Raw genomic sequence first — 27,803 nt, forward strand, 5'->3', positions numbered from 1 at the left:
CCAGGATGGAAAGTTCTATGGGCCCCCTAGACAGGAACACTAGTTGGGCACTCTTTGGGCACTTTCTCCACAAACAGAAATCCAGAGGCTTGGGGATCTTGGTTTGGGAAGCACATGAAGGAAGGGCGCCAGAGAGAACAGCCTGGTCTGCTGCTAAATAAGTGCAGCTGGTTCCCGTGTCCTGGCACCGTCTCCTCCTAGAGCAAGGTTGACTCATTCACTCAGGCCAGTTTATTTGCTAACAGGGAAGCAAAGAGGGGAAGGAGTCATAATTTGCCACACGCCTCATCCAAAAATTGCTTTTATTACCAGTAAGACATTCCGACTTTCCCTGAAGTCAAATCCTCTATTCTGGCGGGGGCGCTGGGTTCTATGGAGCGAGGAGCTGCCTTTTTGCTCAGCTATGATCACAGAATGGGGCTCGTCTGCACATTGTACCAAGGATACAAAACCCAGCTTCAAGCCAAGGCTTTGTCTGGGCGGTGGGGGAGATTTCCTTGCAGGGTTACAGTCCAAACTCCAAGATGTACAGTTTTTTATTTTATTTATTTCTTTTTTGTGTGCTCCTCTCCCCCTACCACTTGGTCAATGGGGAAGGTGTTAGGGGTAGATCGCAGGAACTGGCTGGATCAAATCAACTGCTGTCACCTTTTTAGTGAGTGACCCTGTTCATTTTTTTTTACAAAATTATGTCGGGGAAAGCAGGTGAAGGGAGAGGCGGATTAATGATTGTTAGCCTGTGAAAATGGCTGACTTATCTCCGGCGTGGTGAGAAAGTTCAGCTTCAGAACCTTGAACTGTGCATTTATTGACCACGTGGGGGGAGCATGCTGTCTGTCTCAAGACGGGCTGCACATTTTGTCCACAGAAACACACCAGAGGACATTTGCTTCATTGTAAACAGTTAAGAACTCCCTGCTCACTCCCTGCCTCCTGCCACCCTAGTGTCTGCTTTCTACCAAAGTTAAATGAATCATTGGAACCTTTATGGGAAGCACAGACTGACCATCTTCTTCCTCTCCTCTATCATCTTCAACGCCCCCCCCTCGCCCCCCCGCAAGAAGCTGTTGTTAAGCCCAGATACAGCCAACCAGTTCCCTCATGACCAGATGGTGACACTGCTCCAACTGGCAATCAACCCTTTGGTGGTGCCAAACCACCCTTGCAGCTGGGAAACCTTCTTGCGTTAAGTTTGATCCTTCCTGCCAGGAGTTAAACTTTGTTGATGATGCACAGACGAGGCAGAGTCAAGGGAAGTAAGCCTCTAAAATGATGGTTGGGACTATCTGGGAAAAGGTCAGTTCCCTCCTTCTTCCTGGTCTGTACCTCAGAGGCAAAGAGGAGGTGTCTGAAGAGAGGTAGGAAGTGTAAGCTAAGAATCTAGCCTTAATCCACTGTGCCTCCTTGCTTCATCTCACAGATATTTTGAAAGAATTGGGGCCAACTAAAGAAAAAATGGAGGGAATATGTCATCAGTCGCTCAGTCATAGCTCAGCCTGGTTGGGTGTGAAACGAGGTGGGGACTGGGAATGCATGAGAGGGTGTAAAAGTTGGGTGTGTTTTTCTTTAGAAGACCCTCAAAAAACATCCTCAAGCTTTCAGCAGACAGCCCTTGAGACTTCTCTCCTACTGCCATCACTAGGACTTCTAAGGTAAAAAAAGAAATAATAAATAGGAAGATAAAGAGTGTGATTGTCTTGCTGGTGTTGCTAAATGGTTAGAGAGTTGGCCAGAGCACCAAAGGGTGGCGGGTAGGATTCCCAGTCAAGAGCACATACCTGGGTTGCAAGTTCAATCTCGTGGGGCTTCATGCCACATGGGGGAGGCAACCAATCAATGTGTCTCTCTCACATCCATGTTTCTCTCTCCCTCTCCTCCTTCCACGCTCTCTAAAAATCAATGGGAAAAAATATCCTCCGGTGAGGATTAAAAAAAAAAGAGTTGTGTGATCTTGGCCAAGTCACTAAAGTTCTCTGGATTTTACTTCTGTCAACTGTAGACTGAGACTTGGTGACTCTCACCCTCCTTTCAGTCCTATCATTTTCTGACTCTGGGGTGCTCCTTTGAAAGTAGCTCCAATGAGGTGGTACTTGACTTTTAGTGACCTAACAGAAGTAACTGATTCATTATTGCCAGAAGGAAAGATGTGTTCATATTTTTTTTTTAAAAAATTAAAATATATTTTTATTGATTTCAGAGAGGAAGGGAGAGGGAGAGAGAATCACCCCCTACTGGGGGTCGAGCCCTCAACTTGGGCATGTGCTCTTGACTGGAATCAAACTCGGGACCCTTCAGTCTGCAGGCCGACACTCTATCCACTGAGCCAAACTGGCCAGGGCTCATATTTTTTAAATTAAAATATTTTCAAAAGTAATATATTTACATGGTTTTAAAGAGTTCAAAGTTCAAAAGAGTATTCTGTGAAGTCAGTTCTTCCTCCCACCCCTGGGCACCATCCAAACATTGGTGCTGCCAGAACCCAACTGAGACCTGAGGTGCATCCAGAGTCAGAGAAGCCACCCCCCCCCCCCCGCCCCCCAGCCCAAGCAATTCTCCATCAGAAGTCAGCTCCCTATGTAGAGCCAGGCATCCAGCTGAGATCCAGTTTGGGGAGGGGTCATCCCTTCCACCTTCTCTCTGCCCCACCTCTGTTTCTCCCCCAGCTCTTCCCTGTAGTCCTTTAATCAACTCTTTCTTTAATAGCTATGGAACTTTCATCCCAACCAAAATGCCCATGTTGTACAGTCAGTTATTGTCCTTCCCTCTTCTAGAGCCCAGTTGGGGGACATAATTAGGAAATCAGTAGTCTTGGACCCTCTTAACCCACAACTTACCCCTTCTGAGAGTTCCCAAATGAGGTGAGGCCAGGATTGTCACGAAAACAAACAGTGAGGCATCCCTGCCCCCCCCCCCCTCCCAGGCCATGAGAGGGCCAAGGAACTATTCTGAGCTATGAAAACACAGATGGGCTCTGCTAGGAAGTAAACAGCAGTCTGTTCGCCAATGCTTGTCTCCCTGGATGGAAGTCCTGACAGTGCCTGATCTCCAGCCAGCCAGGGGTGGGCAAACTTTTTGACTCGAGGGCCACAATGGGTTCTTAAACTGGACCGGAGGGCCGGAACAAAAGCATGGATGGAGTGTTTGTGTGAACTAATATAAATTCAAAGTAAACATCATTATATAAAAGGGTACCGGCTTTTTTTTTTTTTTTTATTTTTATTCATTTCAAACGGGCTGGATCCAGCCCGCGGGCCGTAGTTTACCCACGGCTGAGCCAGCCAGTAGGAGAGAAAGGGAAAAGGGAAGGATAGAAGGGAAAGTCAGTGTTTGCTTTATTTTTAAAAGATTTTGTTCACTGTAGTAGGTTTGAAGTGGAAGGAGGGCAGCCCAGAATCATGTAATTCCAGGGGATCTCTCCAACCTTGAATTCCAGAGAGTAAGATGCTTGTTGCTCTCCTCAACCCTGTGCAGTATCGCCCTCCTCTCTCTCCTGGGAATGGGAAGTCACTGTGACCTTCTCCCTGTCAAATCTGCTGCTTGGCCTTTTTTTTTTTTCAATCTCCTTTTTTAATGCAATGGTTCCCTTGCTTGAAGAGCTCCATGTACATTCTTGCCCTTCTCCAGTCTATTCACCACACAGAAACCTATTTGCTCATGCCATTCCCTCCTTAAATAAAGACCAATATTTTTAAGAAGGCCTTAAGGCTCTGCACACCTCTCAAGTGGTTGGCCTTTTCTCATCCTTCTTTTTTCTTAATCTTTCGGTCACATCTGCAACATTTGGCAGATAACTGCCTTGAAACACTTGCCCTCTCTGTGTTCAATGTTGCTCCAGCAACATCTACTCTCTCTTCTCCTCTTCATCCTCTCATACTCAGTGTGGTGTTAGACTCCACTTGAATACCACCTGGACGTCCATGCATTCCCCAAATCTGCAAGTTCCTTCTAGACCTGCTCTTGTTCCATACTTCTGTTTTGTAAACATCTCCTCCTCCTCTGCCATCCCACAGGCACCGAGCCTGGCAACCCTCATCAGGTTCTGACTCTTGTTTGATTTTCTACTCTGACTGCCCCTCGTCAATCCCTCTGTCTTGACCTGCTAGTCCCTTCATTACCTAATGATCTCTTACTCCCCTTCTCACTGCCAAACCCAAGCCATCCTACAGACCACTGGCAAAGGAGCCTCTTACAGTACAGGTGTGTGTGTGTTTTTTTATTTATTTTTTATTTACTTAACACCTGAAGAATATCCAGTGGACACTGCCTACAGAATGAAGTTCAAACTCAAACTTATCCACAATCAAACCCCAGGTTATGGTTCCAGCCTTATGGCTTGCAACTCCTCTTCCTGGACCCCCTATTCCATATATACTAATGGGATTGGATTTCCCAAACACATTTTGGTTTGCCTAACTTTGCTCTTCCTCCCACCTGGAATATCACTTTCCTCATCTCCACATGTCCAGATTCTAAACATACTTCAAGGCCAAGGTAATAAAGCCTTTCCAACCCACTGGCTTAGCTGTTGTCAGCTATAAAGGACCACTCTGTCCTGAACTCCCCTAGCATTTAATCATTCTTATTTTAGGGCACTTAGCATGTTCAAACCTTGCATTGCAGTTGTTTTGCATATGACTTAACCCTTTTTCAGTTATCCTGAGCCCTGAGAGCCAAGAAGTTACTCAGACCTGAGCTCTGCTCGCATATTTGGTGCCAGCATGATAGATTGCTTAGACTGCTGTGATGGTTCCTTCCATTGCTCATATGCACCTCTTTGCATTGTTTCTTTGCCTCTCTTCCCATCAAGGAGAGAATTTATATCTCCATCCTTTGAATCTGGGGGCCAATGGGACATTAGTAGATGTGATACCAACGGAGGCTTGAAAAGCATTCACTCACTAGCTCTTGTCCCCTTTGGGCTACCACTGGAGTCCAGGACCACAAAGAGGAGAAGTCCAGGCTGGCCTGCTGGACACACGTTGCTGTAACACGTAGCCTGTCTGATAGCCGGCCCCAGCTGCCAGACGTGTGAGTGAGTCCATCATAGACCATCCAGCCCTAGTCTCTCTGCCAGATATCTGCAGTCAAGAGAGTGATTCCAGGTGACTCCAGCAGAAGAACTGCCCAACTGAGCCCCAGCTCAGAGAGCTGACCTACAGAATAATGAGCAAATAAAATGGTTTGATGTTTTAAGCCACTGTTTTTCAAGGGGGCTTGTTATGCAGTAACTGAAACACCCAGATGCTGTTAATAAAATATTAAATAATAGCTAGCATTCATTGAGCACTTACTATACTCCAAGAACTAGACTTGGAAAATTATAGATTGATCCCCATCAAAATCCTGATATAAATTTTATACTGCCCCCATTTTACAGGTGATGAAAGTGAGGCCCAGAGAAGTTAACGAAGTTGCCCAAGGTCACACTGTCAGATTCAAACCCCAGAATCTGGCTCCAGAAATCATTATACCACATTGCAGAATGAGGAAAACATACATGCCAAATTCTATAGTGTTTTGGAGTCTAACACCCGCCTATGCTTCTAACCCTCCCACACTACGTCCTCTTGAGTCTGTCCCAGGCCCTGGGCCCCAACTGCCTGTTTCAGGGAAAGCCAAGCCAGGGGAACTGATTTACAGACCTGCCGTCTGTCTATCTCATGTTCTCCTTCCTACAACCTTTGCTGGGTTCCAGCGGTGCAGGTTTCGTGCGGAGAGGAATTGCTTGGGCTCAGCGTGTCAGTGTTGACCCTTGGCCCCCTGTCCTGGCTTAACCTGTGCAGCCAGGGTGATTTTTCACTCAGGATCTTTGGACTTTCTTCGACCTTTTTTTTTTTTTTAAAGCATAAACACATTTATTTACTAACCGAAGGGTCAATCCTAATTAAACCAACACTCAGAAGTAGTTGCATATAAAATGAGTGTGATACAGAGAGCTGAACACAGTAATGGGGGAGGGGGAGAGGCATGCTTGAATTGAGCTTGTTTATCCTCGTGGCTAATTCCTGCCCAGAAGGATGATGGAAATTTCACTCCGCTTTTTCACAGGCCCAAGTACAGCTGACATTGTTCATGACACATTCCGCCACTAACTCCCGCCTTCCAGTCTTCTGGTTCTGGCGCTTTCCTTCCCGGCCCGTTCCCGATGTCGGGCCAATGCACCGTTTACGAAGCTGCAGGTGGCCTGAGCTATTGTGCCATCGGCTGCAGTTTCTTCAGACTTGTCTCTCAGGCTGCGTGAGCACTGTGTCACCTTCACCGTGCTCTCAGTTTTTCCCGTGAGGTTTTGGCCATCAGAGGTGATGACGCAGTCTGGCTTGGCCATGGCGCCCATTCCCGCGCCTGGTTCCTTCATGGACTCGGTGAAGCCTTTGTTCTCCACGAAGAGCCATCTGCCTACCAGCTGCTGAATGGAGATCATGGTGGGCACGGGAGGCCTGTGGGCCCATGATGGGGAGGTGGAGGCAGTGAACTTGGGTTTGGTGTGTGAACCTCCACTGTAGACGTTTGTTTAAAGTACTGAGGGAGTGCTTGCTTCGGCAGCACATATACTGAAGTACTAAGGGAGCAGGGAGAACAGAGCAGTGAGCAGAGAAAGGTGGGGGTGGGTGACCTTTGGGTTGGGTTTTAGGGGATGAATAAGGCATCACCAGAGGAGGAGGGAGGAAGGGGAAAGGGGAAGGAACCAGAGCAAATAAGGAAGAAGGCGGATGGGCAGAGGCATGCGTGGATGGGGACAGCCTGTTTGGGGATGGGCACAGGGTCATGACAGTCTGGAGTGCAGGGCATCAAGATGGCAGGATGTGCAAACCCAGGGTGAACAGCCTAATGTGCCCCAGAGAGTGGGGAGCTCGGAAAACGTACAATTCCAGTTGGCCAAGGAGAAACTATAGGAGGAGGAGGAGGGGAATGAAGGTGGGAATTTGCTTATAATGAGTCTGCTCTGGAAGTTAGATGTGAAGTCCATGGAGAGGTTGGTGTGGGTTGTATCAGGAGAGTCTGGCTGTCTCTAGGATACCGCACGATGGTTTCTCGGTGCATTAACCACAGTCCAAGGGAGGGGCCTAAATCAGAAACCAGATCCATCAAGCTCCCCAAGGGAGAGTGTCTTTCAAGGAAGATCTAAATTTTCCAAAGTAATAATAAAGGCTAATCCTCATTTTATAGTAATTGTCAAGCAAAACCAATTATTATCAGAATACCCCTAGTTCATTTACACAAGAGATATAACTGGTTTGCCCGTTTCTTCCCATGACCCAGGTGTGGTGGGTAGCTGACCGGTTGAGCTGTGAATCAGAATCAGCAGTTGGTCATGAGATAGGTTTGATAGGGCCCAGTGCCTCCATCTGCATGGCTAGTGTCCTCCGGGGCTGGTCTGTACTGGCCTTGGGCCAGGTCTTCTGCTCCAGATACGGTCAGATTGGCACTTCTAGGGCAGGCTCCATAACGCTCCTTTTCTGTGCCTCCTCACAGACACGTTCTTTATGTGTCTTACACTCTCTGGTCAGGCTCCTCTGGCCAGTTTGGAACTAAACTGCTGTCCCAGGCTTTTCTCAACCTTAGCTAGATGTTAGAATCACATGGGGAAAACTCATGCTGCTTACTGCATACATGTATGCTCTGCCTCCCCACCAGAGATTGATTTTATTGGCCTGCGGTGCAGCCTGGGTATGTGGAGTTTTACAAGCTCCCCCGTGATTTCAGGTACAGTCCAGATTAAGAGCTTTTGCTTTAAGGCAATGGCGCATACTTTTGCTCGGGGCCACTGAGTGTTGATTTTGCTCATAGAAGGTCACTTACCACGGGCCAGGTGCCAAGTGCTTCTCAAGCATTACGCTGTTCATTCTTTAACCAGGCCTGCTAGTCAGTGAAGAAGAGCAGTAGTACAGGGGAAGGCAGTCGGGTATAATTCCACAAAGACCTGGGTTCAATCCCGGCCCCACCATGTACCAGCCCGGTGACTTGGGGCAAGTTACCCAATTCCTGTGAATCTCAGTTTCCTCATCCGTGAAATGGGAAAAATAGTATCTGTTTCTCAAGGTTGTTGTGAGGAATAAATGAGGCAACAGATGAAAATCAGCCAGTCCAGCAGAGTCTCCGCCATACTGTCCCCCTTTCAGTGGGAGAGACTGAGACATCGCGTTCCTTGGGGGTCCTCAAGAAAAGCGGAGCCCCCTCATATTCTAGTCCACAGACATAGGTCAAGGAGATGAGAGAAGGTGTCTGAGACCCAGGCCCCACTGAGAATGCTATGATCTATTTCCCTTCGCAGGATCCAGATGGGGTGAGGAGGAATGCTACAGAAGATGCAGACACCCACCTGAGCCCGAATGGAGAAAACGTATCAACCATCAGACACAGGCCAAGTGTTGGAGTGGGGACATGAGGCCAGCACCACTAAGAGGCCAAGACAGGGAGCACACACTGATACTGTGTGTGTGTGTGTGTGATACTGTGTGTGTTCGAGTGTGTTCAGTGGGATCTGTAGGTCTAAGGGTTCCTGAAGGGCCTACATTCCCAGGTTCTCTCTCACTTGCCAGGTTCCTCCTAGAACTTTGCTGTTCGGACCCTTTGGATTTCTCTGGGCTGCATTCCTTAAGGTCTGATTGCTTCTTTCTTGTGGCTGGAAGGATATGTTCCCAGTGGAGCCCTCCAATAGGGTTCTCTGTGCACACACTCCCTTGGGGTGGCCCCCTGGGGAGCCCCATGGCACACTCCTGGGTCAGCAGGTGAGCCACAGCAGCAGAGTCCCCCACACAGTCCAGGGCCACAGGTCCCCACTCCCCATTCCTGCACCTGGAGAAACAGGTGGAACAGCCAAGAGAAGCATCATTGGCTGCTCCACAGTGTTTGTTTTGGGGCAAGATGAAAACATTTGCACCCATCATGGTCCCAATTTCTTTAAATAAGAAAACACAAGAAAGTCAAAATGATATTTATTTGGGCTGAGAAGTAAAGAGAAACTAAATCACTGATCTGAAAAGCAAAGTGGAAAGAACCAACAACAGCAAACTAGCTCTGCCTTAACCCTTTCCCAGCTGAGCTCTTGTCTCCATATCGTGCTATTATTCTTGAATCAAGAATGTAGCTTCCACAGTGTTTAGTCTGTATGAAGGTCCCTTTGCCAGAACTCAGTTCCTTTCCAACTCACTTTTTTTTTTTGAGGATTAACAAAAAGGAAAAGAAAGCAAGCTGTCCATATACCTATGTCTCTCACATGAAGACAACCAGGGATTGTCTTTCTCTCCCACAAGATAGGCCCTGCTGTCCTAGGCTTCCCCAGCCCAGGGACAGAGGGGGACACTGGAATTGAGGGATGGGGGAGAATTGCAGGACCTGAAGCAGCAAGGAGATCCCCCCAGGACCTTAGAGGGAAGGCCGGGGAGTAGAAGCTGAAGTAGCAAGAGAAGGGGAGGGAGAAAGAGCAGAGAAGGAACGTGCTAGGATGACAGGGAATAAAACAGAGAAGCACCTTCCCAACAGCTGGGACACAGGCCAGGAAGGGACCCTAGCCGAGGTCTTAGAGGCCTCACCTTCATATTCAAGACCCGGGCAGAGGAGGAGCTGAGCAGGCCCAACAAAGCATCCGAATGTACTTAATGCCATTGGCCTGTATATTTACTAGTAAAGATGGTCCGATGGTAAATCTTATGTTGTTATGTTTTACCACAATAAAAAAGAGAAAGAAAAAATAAAGGTACAATCACTTTGGAAAGCAGTCCAGCAGCCTCCTCAAAAGGTTAAACATATGACCCAGCAATTCCACTCCCAGCTTTGTACCAGGAGAAGTGAAAACATATGCCCACATGAAAACTTGTACACAAATGTTCACAGCAGCGTTATCCATAATAACCAAAACATGGAAACAATCCACATGTCCTTGAACTGATGAATGAACAAACAAAAATGTGGTAACATTCATACAATGGAATACAATTCGGCCCTCAAGGAATGAAGTCTTGTTTCATGCTACAAAGTGGATGCGCCTCAAAAACATTCTGCTGAAAGAAGCCAATCACAGAAGACCACATGTTGTATAGAGCTGTTTACATGTAATGGCCAGAATATAGGCAAGTCTGTAGTGACAGAAAGCTTGGTGGTTGCCTAGAGCTGGGAAGGGTTGAAGGGAAATGGGAAGTGACTGCTAACAGGTATGGGGTTTCTTTCTGCGGTGATGAAAATGTTCTGGAATTAGTAGTGATGGTTGCACAGCTTTATGAATATTCTAAAACCCACTAAATTAGACACATTAAAAGGATAAATCTTATTGTATGTGAATGATATATAATTGTAAAAAAAAATTTAAAAAACTGTTAGAAACAAACAAAAGTCTCCTGGGAAAAAGCTAGGCCATCACTCCAGCTCCAGCTGGCCATTCCTCTCCTCTCTGGGACAGAAACCCAGCAGGTCTAGGGTCAACAAAGTTGAATCCCTGCTGTGTCAGGCATCACAGGCTCAGGATGCTTCCAATAGGAGGGTGATGCAAAGAAGGGTGATGGGAGAGAGGATCTTGGGGAGGAGAGGATCTTAGTGGAAGATCAGGCTTCCTGGCCCAGTGCCCACTGCTCCCCTCTCCACACACACTGGCCCTGGGGCCCTGGACATTCCCCATCCTAGGGACCACCTAGTTGTGAGAGAAGCCCCCATGAGAGAAGGCAGGGAGGTCGGGGGCACAGTCAGCAGCCTTGGGGAGGCAAGCCAGGGGGTTGACCTCACAGGCCCCAGCATCCTGGTCCCCCCGGAAATAGATGGAGTCTGCAGAATTGGAGGAGGGGTCCTGGTCAAAGAAGTTGTAGGGTCGGAGGAAGAAGCCCACACCATTCCCCACAGTCACTGTGTTGGGAACGTCCTCTGCATGGGGGATGTGCAGGAAACCAGCTGTCACCCAGGCCACCAAGTCCTAGCAGGGGAGAAGGAAGAGGATCATGAGGCCTGGCTTTGCTAAAGACACACCTGCCTCCCACAGTAGCCTGGTATGTAAGGATTCAGTTCACCAGCCCAATATCACTGTGAAAACGTGAAGCTTCGTTTCTTAATGGGTTTTAAAGTCCCCGGAGGGCCCTGGCGTGGGAGAGTGAAGTGGCTCATCCTTGCTCCCGCCGCCTCCCCCAGACTAACCTGCCCTGCAACAGTTTCATTGTTGATGAAGTCAGTGAAGTCCACGGTGGGTGTCCAAGGGTCGTTCAAATTGTAGATGCTGGTGCTGCTGGGCTCCTCCTCCTTCCGCTGGGTCACGGCCAGCTGGTACCTACAGGAGGTTTGGATTAGACCCACAAGGCCATCAAACTGTCCTACTGTTTGAAGCTGCACTGAAGAGGGAACGGAAAGGAAAAATAAGCACAAAGGTCTCTGTTCACTTCCCATTCTCCCTCTCTGCCTGTCCCTCTTAGAGTTCCCACGTCCGTTCAGTAACGTGTATCTCAAACATCAACTGGCCATTGTTCAGGCTTCAGGTCCTACTGTCGTTCATGCATCCACCTAGATTCTAGATCAGAGCCTGGGCCCTGGATGCATGGACATGGCCTGGTTCCCATTTTAGGTCAATTTCTATATTTCAAACGCCTGGGTTTTAGGGAATACCCCCTGCCATCTGTGTTCTTCTTACTCTGTTTTTTTCCCCCAACACTTATTGCTAACATTTAAAGTTAAAGAACAGTGTAGTGAACACACATACTAGTAGACCCACAGCCCAGATTCTACCTATAACATTTTATTGTATTTGATTCGACATGTGTTGCTCCATTCTTTCATCCACTCAGTAGGCCTCATTTTAATGGATTAGAAAACTGTGGTACATCTACACGATGGAATACTATGCTGCTGTCAAAAAGAAGGAACTCTTACCATTTGCAACGGCATGGATGGAACTGGAGAGCATTATGCTAAGTGAAATAAGCCAGTCAATGAAGGAAAAATACCACATGATCTCACTCATTCATGGATAATAGAGACCATTATAAACTTTTGAACAATTATAGATACAGAAGCAGAGCTGCCTCAAACAGATTGTCAAACTGCAGCAGGAAGGCCGGGGAGGGTTGGGGGGCAGGAGGGAAGGGGGTAAGAGATCAACCGAAGGACTTGTATGCATGCATATAAGCATAACCAATAGACATAAGACACTGGGGGGTAGGGGAGGCCAGGGGATTGTCAAGGGAGGGGGGAAAAAAAAAGAAGGACACATATGTAATACCCTTTGTAATACTTTAAGCAATAAAAAAAAAGTAAAAAAAATACATACTAACTACATATATATAAGATATTAAATAGAAAAAAAAATTCTCACCCAAGGATATTTTTTCCATTGTTTTTTAAAATTATTTATTTAGTTATTTATTTTAGAGAGAGAGTGGAAGGGAGGAAGAGAAGGAGAGAGAAACATCCATGTGAGAGAGACATACGGATTGTTTGCCTCCCACATGTGTCCCTACCAGGGTTGGGGATCAAACCTGCAACCCAGGTACACACCCTTGATCTGGAATCAAATCCGAGACCCTTTCGTGTGTGGGGCCTATGCTCTAACCACTGAGCTACCAGCCAGGGCACTAGGCCTCATTTTACATGGATCAAGATTGTGGCCACAGGCTTGTGTGTGTGTGTGTGTGTGTGTGTGTGTGTATGAGTGTGCATGTACACCCACAGGAGGTGGGAGAACCTGGGTTCCCAGCAACATGGGGCCTTTCTTACAGTCCATCTCCCCCAGCTTCCCCTGACACCCGGCCACTCACCTCCCCCAGCTGAAGGCTCTCTCCATGGAGCTGTTCTGGGGCAGCGGCTGTCCAGCAAAACTGAGCACCTGGATGCGGTAGCCCCGAGGGTGACCCCACTTGTTGCTGTGGTTGCTGGCCAGGTACAGGTAGCGAGGGGTGGCACTTCCCAGGGGGAAGGTGGCCTGCTCCTCTGTCTCTAGTAGCTTCCGGGTCACCTGCAGCCTCTGCATCTGGTGCTCAGGGCTCCAGGGGACAGCCATGGGGACGAAGACCATGTCCTCAGCCCAGACCCAGTTCTCCAGTCCTGCCGGGGTGAGGGAAGGAGGAGAAAAGATGGGAGAAAGGAATGACCACCCACCTGGCTTCAGACTGGGGGCCAAAGAGAAGCCCAGAGCTGAATATGTCCTCTACTTCTCTTCCTTTTCTCCCCAAGATATTCCTGATTCAGAGATTTCGAGAAGATCTCTCTCCCCGATGTCACCTCTGGTAACAATCCCAGATGCCTTGTGACTGGGCCTCCCCTGACCTTCCTCTGAGAAGGAATGGTGGTTTACCTGAGGTTGAAACAGCCTAGCAGGCAATGTGCAGAGTCAGATCTTTCTGACTTGAGGAAGGTATTGTGTCTCATATCTGAAGCCCTCTGGCATCACCAGAACTACCGTACCATGTAAATATTAACAGTTATAGCTCACATTTACTGAACCTGAAGGTGCTATGCATAAGGCATCATGCTGAGTGCTTTACATGTACTGGTGATCTACCTGTATAACAGCCTTCTGAAGGAGAAACTACAATTGTCCCCATTTTACAGCTGGGACAACTGAGGCTTAGAGAACTTAAATAACATGCCCTGGCTTTTCACCAAGGGGACACTGTTAGTATTGTGGCAATGCTTGAGACCCAAGTCTTCATTTGACTCTAATGCCTACACATCAGCACATGAAGGAAACCAACAACGCCTCACCACACGACAGCAGACATGTGGGCCCAAAGTTGCTGGAGCTTGGAGGTGTTTCCCATAGTTTGAGGTTTGGCAAGGAATTAAGAGTAGGGCCAAAGGCAGTCAGTTCCCTGAATTTTGGAGTTTTGAATGATCTGTTAGAATGTAACTAGGTTCCATATTAGGAATCAGCTTAAATAATCTGAGACTGATCCACTAAGGGTGGAAATCTTTTAGGAATCTGATGTTTGGCACATTTACTTCATATACTTTTACATTTTTAATGTTTCAATGACAATTTTTAAAGCGAGGCATGGAGACGTCAGCCCCCTCTTCTGGAATGCGCCCCCCCGCCCCGGGATATCTTACCTCCTACATCCAGATCCACCTTGAAGTGGGCACTGTGGGTGTGGGCAGTGCCCAGCGTGTGCTCCCCAACCTGGTTCCCATAACTTCGGGCAGCACCAAAGAGGAACGTTGAACTGATGTAGCCCGTGGCATGCAATTTGACTTCTATGGCCCCGTTGGGGTGGAAGACCATATCCCACACATAGTCGTAGTTGAGCATGGTAGACACAGACCTGACGACCAGAACTGTCTCTGCAAGGCCTCCAAAATAGTGGGAGTGGATATCTGAGTGGTGTCGCCTCAGGGGTAGGCCTTGGTTCTGTTCAAACACACAAAAGGCATCTCGTATTGTCTTGGGGGCTTGGGACTCCAGAAGGAAGTGCCAGTCCACGTACGTGGCCAGGTAGGGGCAGTCGACACCACGGGTCAGAGGTGAAGAGAAGTGGCCCAAGCCAAAGCCACCATCTGTGTACCGGCTTCGCAGAGCAGACGGTGAATTGCCACCATAGACGGTCAAGGCCTCTTGGACGCTGACTTCATAGGCCACTCTCTCCCCTTGGAAGCGGAGGTCAAAGATCCTTGGGCCACTGAATGCTCCAAGACCAAAAGAGAAAGTCCACAATGAGGAGGCCACTCGACTCCCCTGGACACTGAAGCGGGGGCCCTCGGGATGGAACTGCAGAGGGGGAGCCGGACCCCGGGGCACCTGGGACTTCAGGGACCAGGACCCACCTGTGCCATTGTCTGGGATCAGCACCACATTCACCAGGTGGGCCTCAAACTGATCCTCCAGCTGAGCCAGACTCTTATAGTAGCGGCCTTGAAAGAATACCTTCTGGATGGTCCAGAGGGCAGGGTCCAGAGCCTTGTGGTCTACCAGCAGCTCCAACCCCACGGGGTGCAGGAAAAAACCAGCCCCTGAGATGTTGTAGTAGAGGCCAAACCAGGTAGCCCGGTCTCCTGATTGCAAACCCCGGGGAGCCGTGTTCATCGTGACTAGGTTCCTTCCTTGGTGCTTGTAGAAGCAGCAGTGGTGGAGGAGACCAGCAGCCTGGGGCAGCTCTCTGTCAAAGATCATCTGGTCTATGTCCAGGTACTCTCGGATGAGCACGGGGCGTCGGTGATAGGGCAGGGGACCCCCATGACGCTCCACAGTCACATCCCGCATGTAGGAGGGGTGGGGCAGTGGTCCCACCACCAGCTCACTCACGTTGGGCTGGGGTTGTCCACCAAAGAAGATGATGGCCAGTGCCTCCCGGGCAGGCGGGGGGCTCCCCCTGTCCAGGTGTGCCAGGGCTGCAGCCTTGGGGGGCAGCTGCAGCTCCACGGAGAAGATGCAGTTGTCTGATGGGCGGGCCTGGGCTGCATCCACCAGGCCTGGCCCCAGCTGCTGGGTCAGAAAGCTCATCACAGCCGTCAGCTCCTCTTGGCTCAGGTCTGCAAACAGCTGGCTCTGGCCAGGCTGTGTCCAGTGCTGGGCACTGGGAGATATGGAGGGGCAGCGGGGAAGCTGTCCAGGTTTACATCTCCTCTCAAATCCTTCCTCACTCCCAGCTCCACCTTCACCCATGCCTATCACCAAAACACTACAAAGGGGCAAAATAAGGAAGAAAGCCATAGCTAAACCTCCTGGGCTGTCTTCAGGCTCTTGAATTGGAATGAATAATGGGAAATAGAAAGATAAACAAGACCTGGGTACAGGATCAGCACCTCTTTTAGTCTCTGGAGGTTCCTGGTCTCTGGCTGGTGCTGCTGGACAAGAGGCCTGATGGGTACATTGAAGAGAATCAGCCAAGGGCAGAGGGTTGGGTGGGGGTGGAGCTGAAGCTGGAGGGAGCCAGGGGTCAGGCCAGGCTTGGGAGGTGGGGCTGTGGTAGGAACCTGGACTTTAAATGGCCCACATAAGCCTCTGTCCTCTGTTCCAAATCAAATACTCAGGGTCAGGGTTGGGGACAAAGTGGGGGAGGGGTTGGTTTGGGAGATAACACAGCTGGAGGGAGGAAAGAGGAAGTGACGGGGCAGAAAGGGACTGTTCTTGGGCTCTTCCTCCACCCTCCGGATGGAACCTTTCTCCAGGCTACGAGGCTATAAGCGAAACACCTGCCCACACCTCTCCAGCCAGGTTCCTTCATTCCTGCCATTAGTCCATGGTGCCCTCTAGATTCTTCCTCGTCACTCTGTCACTCTCTCGTGCCCCCTTCCCCCCACAACAACCAGAACCCCACTGCAGCCCCAGGGATGCTTGAGAATAATGTTGCGAACACGAAGCACCTGGGAGGGGTGGAAGGTGGAGGCTGAGTGAGACAGGTCAACACTGTGCAGGCTCTGTGAGCGCCCTAAGTGCCTGGAGCATGCAGGATGCGGAGCCAGTGAGAAGCTGGAGAGGGTATGGGGGCTGCAGAGTGTAACAGAGACCCCCCCCATCCCTTCAACACACACCTTGAGCGGGACTGATGGGCCAGGTTAGAGGTCAGGGGGCCTGGAAAACTGGCTGTGGAATTAACCTAGCAGCCCACAACCCTCAACTCCGGGAAACCTTCCTCCAAAATGTTGCAGACTCAGAGAGAAAAGCCACCTCCATTCTCTTCCAGGTGAGGTGCCGTAGGCCCCGAGGGGAACTAGGAGAGACTGAAGGTTCAAGAGAAGGAACATGCTTCCCTCCCGAGCCTGGGGAAGAATCCTTTCCAAGCTGGACACGTCCGGGAAGACTTTTTCCAGGAATGATGCTAGACTGAGCTTGCGGGCAGGATGCATTCTCCTGGCAGAGAATGGGAAGGACATTCCAGCCAAAGGGAACAGAAGGTGCAAAGGTACAGAAACCTGAGACAGCCTCAGCATGGGCAGGGAATGGCCAAAAGGTCAGCGTGTTTGGTGTGAAGTGGGGATGGGAAGGAGGGCAGGCACCTTGTGTGGTTCATGTTTTAAGTGTTAGTGATCTGAGGAAGACGTGAAACATCTCAGAACCCAGACATTTCAACTAGGGCAACCAGTCTCAGAAAGGTCAGATTATGCAGAAATATTTATACAACCAGTTCTATGTAGATATGGAAACGTGACAGGTTTTCCTCTCCTTTGTTCTTTATTTCTTAAAAATAATATATTTTTATTGATGCCAGAGAGGAAGGGAAAGGGAGAGAGAGATGGAAAGACCAGCGATGAGAGAAAATCCTTGGGCAGCTGCCTCCTACATGCCCTACATGGGGGATCAAGTCCGCAACCCGGGCATGTGGCCTCCCTGGGAATCGAACCATGACCTTTTAGTGTATGGGATGATGCTCCAACCAACTGAGCCACATCGGCCAGTATTTATTTTAATTTTTAAAATGTTTTAATAACATTTTGGTGAACAAACAGGAGAAAATGGGGCTTTTGCTCTAGGACAGCGGTTCTCAACCTGTGGGTCGCGACCCCTTTGGCGGTCGAATGACCCTTTCACAGGGGTCGCCTAAGACCATCCTGCATATCAGAGATTTACATGACGATTCATAACAGTAGCAACATTACAGTTATGAAGTAGCAACGAAAATAATTTTATGGTTGGGTCACGACATGAGGAACTGTATTTAAAGGGCCAGAAGGTTGAGAGCCACTGAACTAGGAGAAAATAGGTGTGGGCCAGCCCCTCCTCCCATCCTTGTCTTGGCAAGTCTGGCCTCAGGGCAGTGGGGAAAGGTAGCAAAGTAGCAGTGGACACTGTTAGCTGAAGACTAACCAACCATTCCCCAAAGTCCCAGATGAGTCTTTCCTAACCCTAACGCCAATAGCTATAATTGAATTTCCTGCCAACCAGGTGAGTGAGGGCACAGAGCTGGTTATCTGTCATAGAAAAATAGAGAAACATGGCATTTCATACCCACCCCTGAGTGTTGGGGAGAAAAACTCACACCCAATATTCCCATTGACTGAGCAGTAGGATGGAACTGGAGAGCTTCTTGTAGTCAAGACAAACAATAGAGCTGCTATAACTAAGGCAGAAAGAGGTCATTGGAAATTGGCTGTGCAACCTAGAGAATTAGGGGGAGCAGAATCTAATGTTAGGCCTACCTACTCCTGGCCACCAGGCAACTGTGAGTCTGGGTCTTTCATAAGTCATGGTCTCAGCTCCCAGCTAAGATCACACTGTTCAGATTGCTAATGTTTTTTGTCCTGAACAGTGTTACCAAACAGAGATCAAAATATTCACTCTGGTGGAGTATCACCAAGCTATTATATGGGAAGGTGGGTAATGATGGGGGCCAGGAACCCTTTGCCTTGGCTGGTGGGGAATTGGTGTATAAAAAAGCATCACCCTGTCCTAGCCAGTTTGAATCCGTGGATAGAGCAGCGGCCTGCGGACTGAAGGGTCCCGGGTTCGATACCGGTCAAGGGCACATGCCTGCATTTCGGGCTCAATCCCCAGTAGGGGGCATGCAGGAGGCAGCTAATCAATGATTCTCTCTCATCATTGATGTTTCTATCTCCCTCTCCCTCTCCCTTCCTCTCTGAAATCAATAAAAATATATATTTTTTTTTAAAAAGCATCACCCTGACCACCTTCCCTAAGTGTCTAGCTATTGCATTGTTTCCTCTGATATTGTTTCATCCTAGTCTTCCCAATCATCATGTTAAATACCCTAAAAACTTGTTGAAAAGGTGTCCCTCTTGCCATAATCGGTTTGGTTCAGTGGATAGAGCGTCGGCCTGCAGACTGAAAGGTCCCAGGTTCGATTCCAGTCAAGAGCATGTACCTTGGTTGCGGACACATCCCCAGTAGGAGGTGTGTAGGAGGCAGCTGATCAATGTTTCTCTCTCATTGATGTTTCTAACTCTCTATCCCTCTTCCTTCCTCTCTGTAAAAAAATCAATAAAATATATTTTAAGAAAAGAAAAGGAAAGGTGTCCCTCTTGCAGAATTACTCAGGAGACAGAACTATACATCCTGCTCCCTCCACTAGGTTTTCTCTTTGAGTAAACTTGGCCCCAGCCTCTGGGAACGTGATGAATATGAGTTTATCCCTGGGAGCCAGAGTCCACCTCTAGCCCTCAGGTTGAGGCCTGGGCCCAGAACACAGTGCCCAAGGGGAGCTGCCCCAGAGGCCCTATGTGGTCAACTCAACTGCCTGGTACACCCAGGTTACACTCTGTACTGAGCTGCATTCTAGGGAGATGACTCTGGCTTGGGTATGGGACAGACTAGAGGTGAGGAGATCAGGTAAGAGGTAAAGGTCCAGGATGAGGCCAGTGACCTGGAGGTCAGAGAGGAAGGGATGATTCTGAGAGATGTTTAAGGGCAGAGTTTACAGGACTTGGTGCCTGATTGGGTGTGGCTGGCAGGGAGGGCACAGCATCTTACATGACACAAAGATTTCCCATTGGGTGACTGGTGAGTGGTGGGGCCTTTCACCAGAAGAAGAACAAAGAGCAGCAAGTTCCAGAGGGAAACTAACAAGTTTGCATTTGAGGTACTCATGGGGAAGCCCCAGTATAGATGCTAAGAAAAGGAAAAGTTTATGGATCCAGAGTATAAGAGAGAGGTTCTAGGCCTGAAATATAGATTTGGGTGAGACAACAAATACTAGCAGTTATAGTAGGAGAGGCTGAGGTCACCCAGGGGGACCTCTGCAGAGAGAAGAGAGGAGGGTCAAGGAACATGCTATTCCCTGGAACGTTCTTTGTGCTCTTCTTTCTCCCCTGGCCAATTTCTACTCCTCTGCCAAGATCAGCTTAGACATCAGACCCCACAGGAAACCTGCTGTTGTCCTGCTCCCACCTCTCGTCTAATAGTCCTCATCTGTCATTGCCTCTTTACTTGCTCTTGCTCTTGGGGGCAGAAACTGTATCTTTTATTCAGTAGTACATCCTAGTGCCGCACATGATGCCTGGCACTTAGAAGGCACTCTATACATCTTTGTTGCATGCACAGAAGAATGCTTCTGTTGCACTGGGAACTGGACCCTTCTCAGGGGATTCAGGAGGACAGCAGAGGCAGGTGAGCGCATCTTGTGCTCTTCACAGGGGGTTCCAGTGTCTACATTCCCGGGGATGTCCAAGTTATGCCTTCTGAGCTAAGCCCCAGGGGTCTCCTTGTCCAGCTCCTCTTAGGGCCCAAGTCCTAAAGTTCTCAGCCTTGGGGACACTATTCTTTCAGTGCTTGACACCCTCAGTCACTGTTCATTTGACCACAGGTCTGAGGCCAACACTCTAGCAGGCCTCAATGATCTAAGGAAGAGATCAGGTTGGGGCCCCAGGGCATTGCATGGGAACAAAGGCCATGTCCTCAGCCCAGACCCAGTTCTCAGGTCCTGCCAGGATGGGGGAGTGTCATGAGGGAGGGAAGGGGGGCTGGTCCTGCAGCCCACCTGACCCCAGCTAGGCTGACACTCTCACAATCTACATGTCCACTGAGGCCTGGAGCAGGTGGTGTCATCCCTATGGTGAGATGTAGCAAGACCCAACCACAGTCACATTTTCAGATAAAAACTGGTGAGCATTTATTTACACACACTCACACACACTCTCATCGCATGCAAACACTCATACTCTTTGGTCTAGAGACCATTGGGAAACTGACCATAAGAAGGAGTGATAGAAGGTAGAAACTCCTCCCCATCTACTATTCCACTGACTCAGAGGTGAACTTGGGCTTGGGGCAGGAAAGAAGGTAGCAGAAACTGATGCCTGAGCTCCCTGGATAGCTCTCCCTCTGGTCATAAGCTGAGCAGCATCCAAAATCCATTTCCTACACTTCACCTCCTGGCCTGGCCTGAGCTTCCAGCAGGCAGAAGTTCCCCTTCCCCACTGCTTCTCATCGCTCATCTGCTAAGAGTGATAGGGAGCAAAAGTGAGAGAAAGAACAAAAGAGATTTACTGAGGTTTAGCCTTTTCTTCAGAGAGATACAAGCAAAAGAAGGCAAAGGAGTTACCATAAGTTTTTGGTCTCAAAAACTTAAGAAAATTGAGTCCATGGCCTCGTCCCTTAACTCATTTTACCCTCCCCTACCCCAGGCCCGTTCTAAAAGACATATCAGTTTTTTAAAAAGTTATTTATTTATTAGGTCTATTTATTATTTAATTTTAACAGGTAATATAATCACATGGTTCAAAATTCAAAATGTACAAAAGGGTATACAGTGCTAAGTCCCCTCCCCTGTCCCCAACCTCCTGGTTCCCTTTCCAGAGGCAACCAGTGTTACCCATTTCTTCTGAATCTGCATACATAAGCAAATCTACATTTATATTTTTCTCCCTTCTATCAACCACAAATGGGAAGTGCACCATACACACTTCTGCACCTTGCCTTTTCATTGGGAGATTATTCCCTATTAGTATACAAAGAAATGTAGTTATATTTATAGCTCAGAGATAGATGGAGTCCACAGAATTTATTTAACCAATCCTCTAGGGAAGGATGTTTCTGTCCTTTCCAAACTCTTGCTTTTTGTATATCCGCCCCAATCCAGGCTCCTAAGGGACCAAGCCCCAGCTCCTTTGCATGCCCATATGTGGTTGAATGGCCCTGGCCAGTTAACCGCTAGAGTTCCTGGGTATTTGTGCTTCTCATCCTTGGTGCCTCCCCAGCCTCCCTTGTTGGCTGCTACAGAAGACAGAGGTCACTGGTTCACACAACCCTGGCACAAAATGACACTCCTTATTACCATTGTACCCGCAAAACCACCTCAAATGCTAGCTTGAGCAGCTGCTGTCTCTATGATCATCCTCTGCTGAGAATGAAAGGCAGGGGGTATACAAATGGGCAAAAAGAACACACTCTGCCCAGGACTGGGGTGGGGGCAACTCCTACTTCCCTCTGTGACAGACATAGGGGGACAGATAGGGATTGTCCTCCCAAACTAGATGTCCTTGCATTTTTTGACTTCCACAGGCCTAGGGCCAGGAGAGGAGACTGAAGTTGAGAAATGAGGGCTGGGAGGGAAATCCCAGAATATAAGAAAGAGTAGAAACAGGAGGAAGAGGTGGTAGGCAAGAGGAAGAGGGAAAGAAGGAGGAAGACTTGGATCAGAGAAAATATGGGCCAAGAAGCCCCTTCCAGCTCGTCCATGTATATGCACAGGCCTGGCAAGCACCCTGACCTGGGCCTCTAGGGGCCTATCTCCATTGTAGAGACCTAGCCTCATCTCACAAGGCAGGCGCTGGGGAGGTGAGGAGGAACCTGGAGACCCAAAAATATTTGGAAAAGCCAGAGAGAAAAAAGGGAGTCTTCTGGTGAAAAGCTTGACTCTCACTGCAAGCTCCTGGCTGGCCATTCCTCTCCTCCCTGGGACAGAAACCCAGCCGATCTGGTGGCAACAAAGCTGGGTCTCTCCTGCGTCCCCCCTCCCCCCCATCACCAGCATCACAAGCTCAGGATGCTCCCAGTAGAGAGTGGAAGCAAGGGAGGATGGTGGCAGGAGGTGACCTTGGGGAGGAAGAGGAAGGAACCTCAGGGATGTGAGGAAGGAGAAGAGGGCATCAGTCTGCCCAACCCAGTGCCCACTGCTCCCCCTCTCCACACACCCTGGCCCTGGGGCCCTGGACATTCCCCATCCCAGGGACCACCTAGATATGAGAGAAGCCCCCATGAGAGAAGGCAGGGAGGTCGGGGGCACAGTCAGCAGCCTTGGGGAGGCAAGCCAGGGGGTTGACCTCACAGGCCCCAGCATCCTGGTCCCTCCGGAAATAGATGGAGTCCGCAGAATCGGAGGAGGGGTCCTGGTCAAAGAAGTTGTAGGGTCGGAGGAAGAAGCCCACACCATTCCCCACAGTCACCGTGTTGGGAACGTCCTCTGCATGGGGGATGTGCAGGAAACCAGCTGTCACCCAGGCCACCAAGTCCTAGCAGGGGAGAAGGAAGAGGATCATGAGGCCTGGCTTTGCTAAAGACACACCTGCCTCCCACAGGAGCCTGGTATGTAAGGATTTGCCATGCCAGCCCCTATTACCTCAAAAGAATCTTAAGTCTTTAAATGTTTTTCCTACTGGTCCAGAAATCAAACTATAGTCAATTTCATATTCATATTGGAAACAGCACCTGCCTCCCTGACCAGCCTGTACTCTTCTTCTCTGACATTTTCTCTCGCACCCCCATCCGTCTCTCCACCCACAGAGGAATGATGATGCCACAGGCTACATCAGCTTCTTCCCCCTTAACTCCCAGAGAGTTCCCAAACTTAACTGATGGAAGGAGGATGGAGGAGGGAAGATCGGAGTTTGGGAGGCAGAAAAGGCCAACATTTAGAAATTAATCCTTTAGTGGTCACACCAGGAATGGGTTTTAGATACACAAGATGTGGTCTGCCCTTGGTGACCTCCAGCCCTCCTGACTGCTGGAGCCTGAAAAGGACTCTGTCCACAAAGCTGAGACTCAGAGGGCTGTAGGGTCTTGAGGGTAGGCTGGGGCCTTGGCCAACATCTGCAAATGAACTCCCAGCTTGGGAAGATTCCCTCAAGAGGTAATGATCAGATCCATGAAAGCACAGAAGATACCCCTGAGGGGACCAGATGGTTTTCAGGGGCCCCCAAGAGAAGGTAGGGCTCATCTTTGTGTCCCCACCCCTCTCACTGGCCCTACCCATCAGCTGACCTCTCCAACAATGGTCTCGTTGTTGATGAAGTCAGTGAAGTCCACGGTGGGGGCCCAAGGATCATTCTGATTATAGATGCTGGTGCTGCTGGGCTCTTCCTCCTTCCGCTGGGTCACAGCCAGCTGGTACCTAGGGAGGCACAGTCACTAGCCCTATCCTGTTGCCTGATTATGAGGGAAAGGAGCTGAGCATGTGGACCCCAGCTTTCCCATCTCATTCACTCAGTGCCTCTGACACCACCCTGGTGAGTCATCCAGCACCTTTCCAGGGAATCCTGTTCACCCCCCTGCCATGTCACAGCATGACCCGTCCACCATACAAAAGAGGAAAAGGCTCTCAGCCCTGAGTTTTAGCCCTCCAAGGGAGGACATGCCAGTGCCCACCGCATGTGCCTTTTGATAACCAGGAAATCCTTCTTGAGCTCTTCTTATTCACGTTGCATACATTTTGAACTGATTTCCAATTGCCCCTCCAATGCCCCTTTCTCTCTCATCTCCCCCAGCTTCCCCCTGACACCCTGCCACTCACCTCCCCCAGCTGATGGCTCTCTCCATGGAGCTGTTCTGGGGCAGCGGCTGTCCAGCAAAACTGAGCACCTGGATGCGGTAGCCCCGAGGGTGACCCCACTTGTTGCTGTGGTTGCTGGCCAGGTACAGGTAGCGAGGGGTGGCACTTCCCAGGGGGAAGGTGGCCTGCTCCTCTGTCTCTAGCAGCTTCCGGGTCACCTGCAGCCTCTGCATCTGGTGCTCAGGGCTCCAGGGGACAGCCATGGGGACGAAGACCATGTCCTCAGCCCAGACCCAGTTCTTCAGTCCTGCCGGGGTGAAGGGAAGGAGGAGGGAGAAAGGAATGATCACCCACCTGGCTTCAGATTGGGGGCCAAAGAGAAGCCCAGAACTGAGAGTGCCCCCTACTTTCCTTCCCTCTTCCCAAAATATCCCCAATCTTTTAGCCAAAGCTGTTGACCTATAAAATATTTTGTCAAGGATTTCATTTATTTATTATTGTTCATTCACTTATCTCATTAGTGGCGAGGCTCAGGCTCGGCCCTGGGGACACACAGATGAATAAAACATCATCCTCACCCTTTTGCTCTCACAGAAGATGCAGAAGGCAATGCCCTGACTGGCCTGCCATATGAAAGGAGTACATTCAAGATTCAAGGTTATAGGAATAGAGGTGCAGGCAGGAAAAGGGACCTTCCTGGGCAACTGTTCAGCCTGGCCTTACAGGATGTTACCAGCAGAGATGACCTAGCAGGGCCTTCTAGGCAGGAACAGGAGCCAAAGCAAAGAAGCCTGGCTATCTTGCATGGTGTGTGTGTCCAGGGACAGGATGGCTAAAGCAGTGCATAGGGAAGAATCTGAAAGGCAGGATGGAACTGCATTCTGAAGCGAAAGGCCTGATAGAAAATTCTGTGAATGGGATCCTATTTTGATGGGGAAAGTGAAACATGTATGAGGGAGCAGGGTGGCAGGTCCCTCTGGGCACAAAGTGAACCCTGGATCTGGGAGGAAGAAGAGTGGAAGCAGCAGAAAGAGATCCAGCACCACTAGGTGTATGACAGTGGGGCCCAGTGAGGAGTTTAAGATATTTCAGATGCAAAACAGGAAAAATCTGGGGATCAGCTCAATGTGGGGAAGGAAAGTAAAAGGATAGACTCCAAGATGTCACGTTTCCTTGGCTCTCTCTGTGACCCCCAGGAACTATCTGGAATGCTCCACAGTATCCATTCTAACCCTCACACTTAAGTTCAGAGAGAGATGGAAAGCCAGGGAGAAGGAGGGTCCATCTCCCAAGGAAATGTCCAACCTGGGTGTTCCATGGCTGGCCTGCATGTGCCAGGGACTTGGCAGACTGCAAACCGATCCTCCAAAACACCAGCACCACAGGCCAGATGCAGAGAAATGAACTGAAAAACAAATGGCTGCCTCCTTGGAATGGGTTCCATGTAAATGAAAGGGTGGGAAGAGGGCCAAGGGGACCCTGTTGGCTCAGATCCTGCCTCATCCCTGAGTTTTGCCATTTCCCAAGGTTTTCTGATGCGGCCATGTGGAGGCAGGGTGTTAGCCATGCACCCAGCCAATGAGCTAAATAAAATCTAGCAACCAACTCTCTCATATCCAGCCAAGAGGAAGCATGGACCCCAAAACGACATACTCTCATATCTTCTTTTCCTGCATAATTGCCATAAATAAAAGCCAAATAGAGACAACTTTTGAACCCCCTCTTCGGAATACTTTCCCCCTCCACGATGTCTTACCTCCTACATCCAGATCCACCTTGAAGTGGGCACTGTGGGTGTGGACGGTGCCCAGCGTGTGCTCCCCAACCTGGTTCCCGTAATTTCGGGCAGCACCAAAGAAGAATGCTGAGCTGATATAGCCTGTGGCATGCACTTTGACTTCTATGGCTCCATTGGGGTGGAAGACCATATCCCACACATAGTCGTAGTTGAACAAGGTGGATACAGATCTGAAGACCAGCACTGTCTCTGTAAGGCCCCCAAAATACTGCGAGTAGAAATCTGAATGGTGTCGCCTCAGGGGGAGACCCTGATTCTGTTCAAACACACAAAAGGCATCTCGTATCGTCTTGGGGGTTTGGGACTCCAACAGGTAGTGCCAGTCCACGTAGGTGGCCAGGTAGGGACAGTCCACCCCACGGGTCAGGGGCGTGGCGTACTTGCCCATGCCAAAGCTGCCATCAATGTAGCGGGTCACCATTGCTGCAGGGGAGTTTCCACCATAGATGGCCAGGGCCTCCTGGACGCTGATCTCATAAGCTAGCCGTTCTCCCTGGAAGCGGAGGTCAAAGATCCTTGGGCCACTGAATGCTCCAAGACCAAAAGAGAAAGTCCACAATGAGGAGGCCACTCGACTCCCCTGGACACTGAAGCGGGGGCCCTCGGGATGGAACTGCAGAGGGGGAGCCGGACCCCGGGGCACCTGGGACTTCAGGGACCAGGACCCACCTGTGCCATTGTCTGGGATCGGCACCATATTCACCAGGTGGGCCTCAAACTGGTTCTCCAGCTGAGCCAGACTCTTATAGTAGCGGCCTTGAAAGAACACCTTCTGGATGGTCCAGCGGGCAGGGTCCAGAGCCTTGTGGTCTACCAGCAGCTCCAACCCCACGGGGTGCAGGTAAACCCCGGCCCCTGAGATGTTGTAGTAGAGGCCAAACCAGGTGGCCCGGTCCCCTGATTGCAAACCCCGGGGGGCTGTGGTCATCGTGACTAGGTTCCTTCCTTGGCGCCTGTAGAAGCAGCAGTGGTGGAGGAGACCAGCAGCCTGGGGCAGCTCTCTGTCAAAGATCATCTGGTCTATGTCCAGGTACTCTCGGATGAGCACGGGGCGTCGGTGATAGGGCAGGGGACCCCCATGACGCTCCACAGTCACATCCCGCATGTAGGAGGGGTGGGGCAATGGTCCCACCACCAGCTCACTCACGTTGGGCTGGGGTTGTCCACCAAAGAAGACAATGGCCAGTGCCTCCCGGGCAGGCGGGGGGCTCCCCCTGTCCAGGTGTGCCAGGGCTGCAGCCTTGGGGGGCAGCTGCAGCTCCACCGAGAAGATGCAGTTGTCTGATGGGAGGGCCTGGGCTGCATCCACCAGGCCTGGCCCCAGCTGCTGGGTCAGAAAGCTCATCACAGCTGTCAGCTCTTCTGGGCTCAGGTCTGCAAACAGCTGGCTCTGGCCAGGCTGTGTCCAGTGCTGGGCACTGGGAGATATGGAGGGGCAGTGGGGAGGCAGGCTGGGTTCACCCCCATTTCCCCCTCTGCCAGCCAGCAAGACACAAACCAAGGCAAAGATGGTGATGACCGCCAGAGTGAGGAGCACCAGGGTTGTCTTCTGGTTCATTGTCTTGTGAACGAGGAGCCGAAGATTAAACAGGAATGGAGGTGTGTATTCTCAGGTCAGCAGAAGAGGGTCTCTCTTGGCTCCTATATTGGGGGCTCCTGGACTCTGGTTTATGTTCCCAGTATCCAGAGGCACAGGAAACTGAGGGTGGGAAGGACTGGGAAGGCTGGGGATTGGGGCGGGGCATGCCAGGGCTTGGGGCGGGCCTGATGCAGGCAGCAGTGATTTCCACAGACCTTACATGGCTTTGTCTTCCAGGCTCCAAATCGGACTCTGGGTCAGGGTTAGAACTGGGGAGAGCTGGGGTGGGGGAAGGGGGAGGGATTTCAAAATAATGTGACTGACCAGCCTGAGCGCAATAATGTGCCACCATTAAGGAGTG

At 50.0% G+C, this 27,803-nt stretch overlaps 3 protein-coding genes and 1 long non-coding RNA gene across 6 annotated transcripts; 1 reads left to right on the forward strand and 3 right to left on the reverse strand.

Moving 5' to 3' along the window:
- Window positions 1-1,103: 1,103 nt before the first annotated feature.
- LOC118671479 lies at window positions 1,104-10,298 on the forward strand. The gene is made up of 3 exons (XR_004972765.1): window positions 1,104-1,296; window positions 1,571-1,652; window positions 8,273-10,298. It is a non-coding gene; the product is annotated as an uncharacterized LOC118671479 (long non-coding RNA).
- On the reverse strand, window positions 6,039-6,540 carry LOC118671475 (fatty acid-binding protein 5-like). The gene has a single exon (XM_036339707.1). It carries the CDS (start codon window positions 6,419-6,421, stop codon window positions 6,089-6,091), a length of 333 nt encoding a protein of 110 aa, XP_036195600.1. The 5' UTR covers window positions 6,422-6,540; the 3' UTR covers window positions 6,039-6,088.
- Window positions 8,921-17,161, reverse strand: LOC118671462 (membrane primary amine oxidase-like). 2 transcript variants are annotated; one of them, XM_036339674.1, is made up of 4 exons: window positions 14,020-17,160; window positions 12,729-13,014; window positions 11,119-11,248; window positions 8,921-10,900 (listed from the first exon to the last, which is right to left on the reverse strand). In XM_036339674.1, exons 1-4 carry the CDS (start codon window positions 15,614-15,616, stop codon window positions 10,625-10,627), a joined length of 2,289 nt encoding a protein of 762 aa, XP_036195567.1. In that variant the 5' UTR covers window positions 15,617-17,160; the 3' UTR covers window positions 8,921-10,624. The 2 variants fall into 2 exon arrangements, with proteins under 2 accessions (XP_036195567.1, XP_036195568.1); XM_036339675.1 differs by lacking the exon at window positions 8,921-10,900 and having other exon boundaries at window positions 11,182-11,309; window positions 14,020-17,161.
- A 3,861-nt stretch (window positions 17,162-21,022) lies between these two features.
- Window positions 21,023-27,740, reverse strand: AOC3 (amine oxidase copper containing 3). 2 transcript variants are annotated; one of them, XM_036339672.1, is made up of 4 exons: window positions 25,822-27,728; window positions 24,087-24,372; window positions 23,558-23,687; window positions 21,023-22,809 (listed from the first exon to the last, which is right to left on the reverse strand). In XM_036339672.1, exons 1-4 carry the CDS (start codon window positions 27,419-27,421, stop codon window positions 22,534-22,536), a joined length of 2,292 nt encoding a protein of 763 aa, XP_036195565.1. In that variant the 5' UTR covers window positions 27,422-27,728; the 3' UTR covers window positions 21,023-22,533. The 2 variants fall into 2 exon arrangements, with proteins under 2 accessions (XP_036195565.1, XP_036195566.1); XM_036339673.1 differs by having other exon boundaries at window positions 22,681-22,809; window positions 23,546-23,687; window positions 25,822-27,740.
- Window positions 27,741-27,803: the final 63 nt, after the last annotated feature.

Source organism: Myotis myotis, unplaced genomic scaffold, assembly GCF_014108235.1.
Source record: "Myotis myotis isolate mMyoMyo1 unplaced genomic scaffold, mMyoMyo1.p scaffold_m19_p_17, whole genome shotgun sequence".
NCBI classification, from domain to species: domain Eukaryota; kingdom Metazoa; phylum Chordata; class Mammalia; order Chiroptera; family Vespertilionidae; genus Myotis; species Myotis myotis.

Excerpts from the sequence above, each read along its gene's own strand:
- AOC3 (XM_036339672.1), bottom strand. The coding sequence starts at position 27,421 with ATGAACCAGAAGACAACCCTGGTGCTCCTCACTCTGGCGGTCATCACC. Across the intron at positions 24,373-25,821 it reads GGTGGATCTGGATGTAGGAG|GACTGAAGAACTGGGTCTGG; the intron begins GTAAGACATCGT and ends TCACCCCGGCAG. Across the intron at positions 23,688-24,086 it reads AGAGCCATCAGCTGGGGGAG|GTACCAGCTGGCTGTGACCC; the intron begins GTGAGTGGCAGG and ends GTGCCTCCCTAG.
- LOC118671475 (XM_036339707.1), bottom strand. The coding sequence starts at position 6,421 with ATGATCTCCATTCAGCAGCTGGTAGGCAGATGGCTCTTCGTGGAGAAC.
- LOC118671462 (XM_036339674.1), bottom strand. The coding sequence starts at position 15,616 with ATGGCTTTCTTCCTTATTTTGCCCCTTTGTAGTGTTTTGGTGATAGGC. Across the intron at positions 13,015-14,019 it reads GGTGGATCTGGATGTAGGAG|GACTGGAGAACTGGGTCTGG; the intron begins GTAAGATATCCC and ends TCACCCCGGCAG. Across the intron at positions 10,901-11,118 it reads ATGAAACTGTTGCAGGGCAG|GACTTGGTGGCCTGGGTGAC; the intron begins GTTAGTCTGGGG and ends CTCCCCTGCTAG.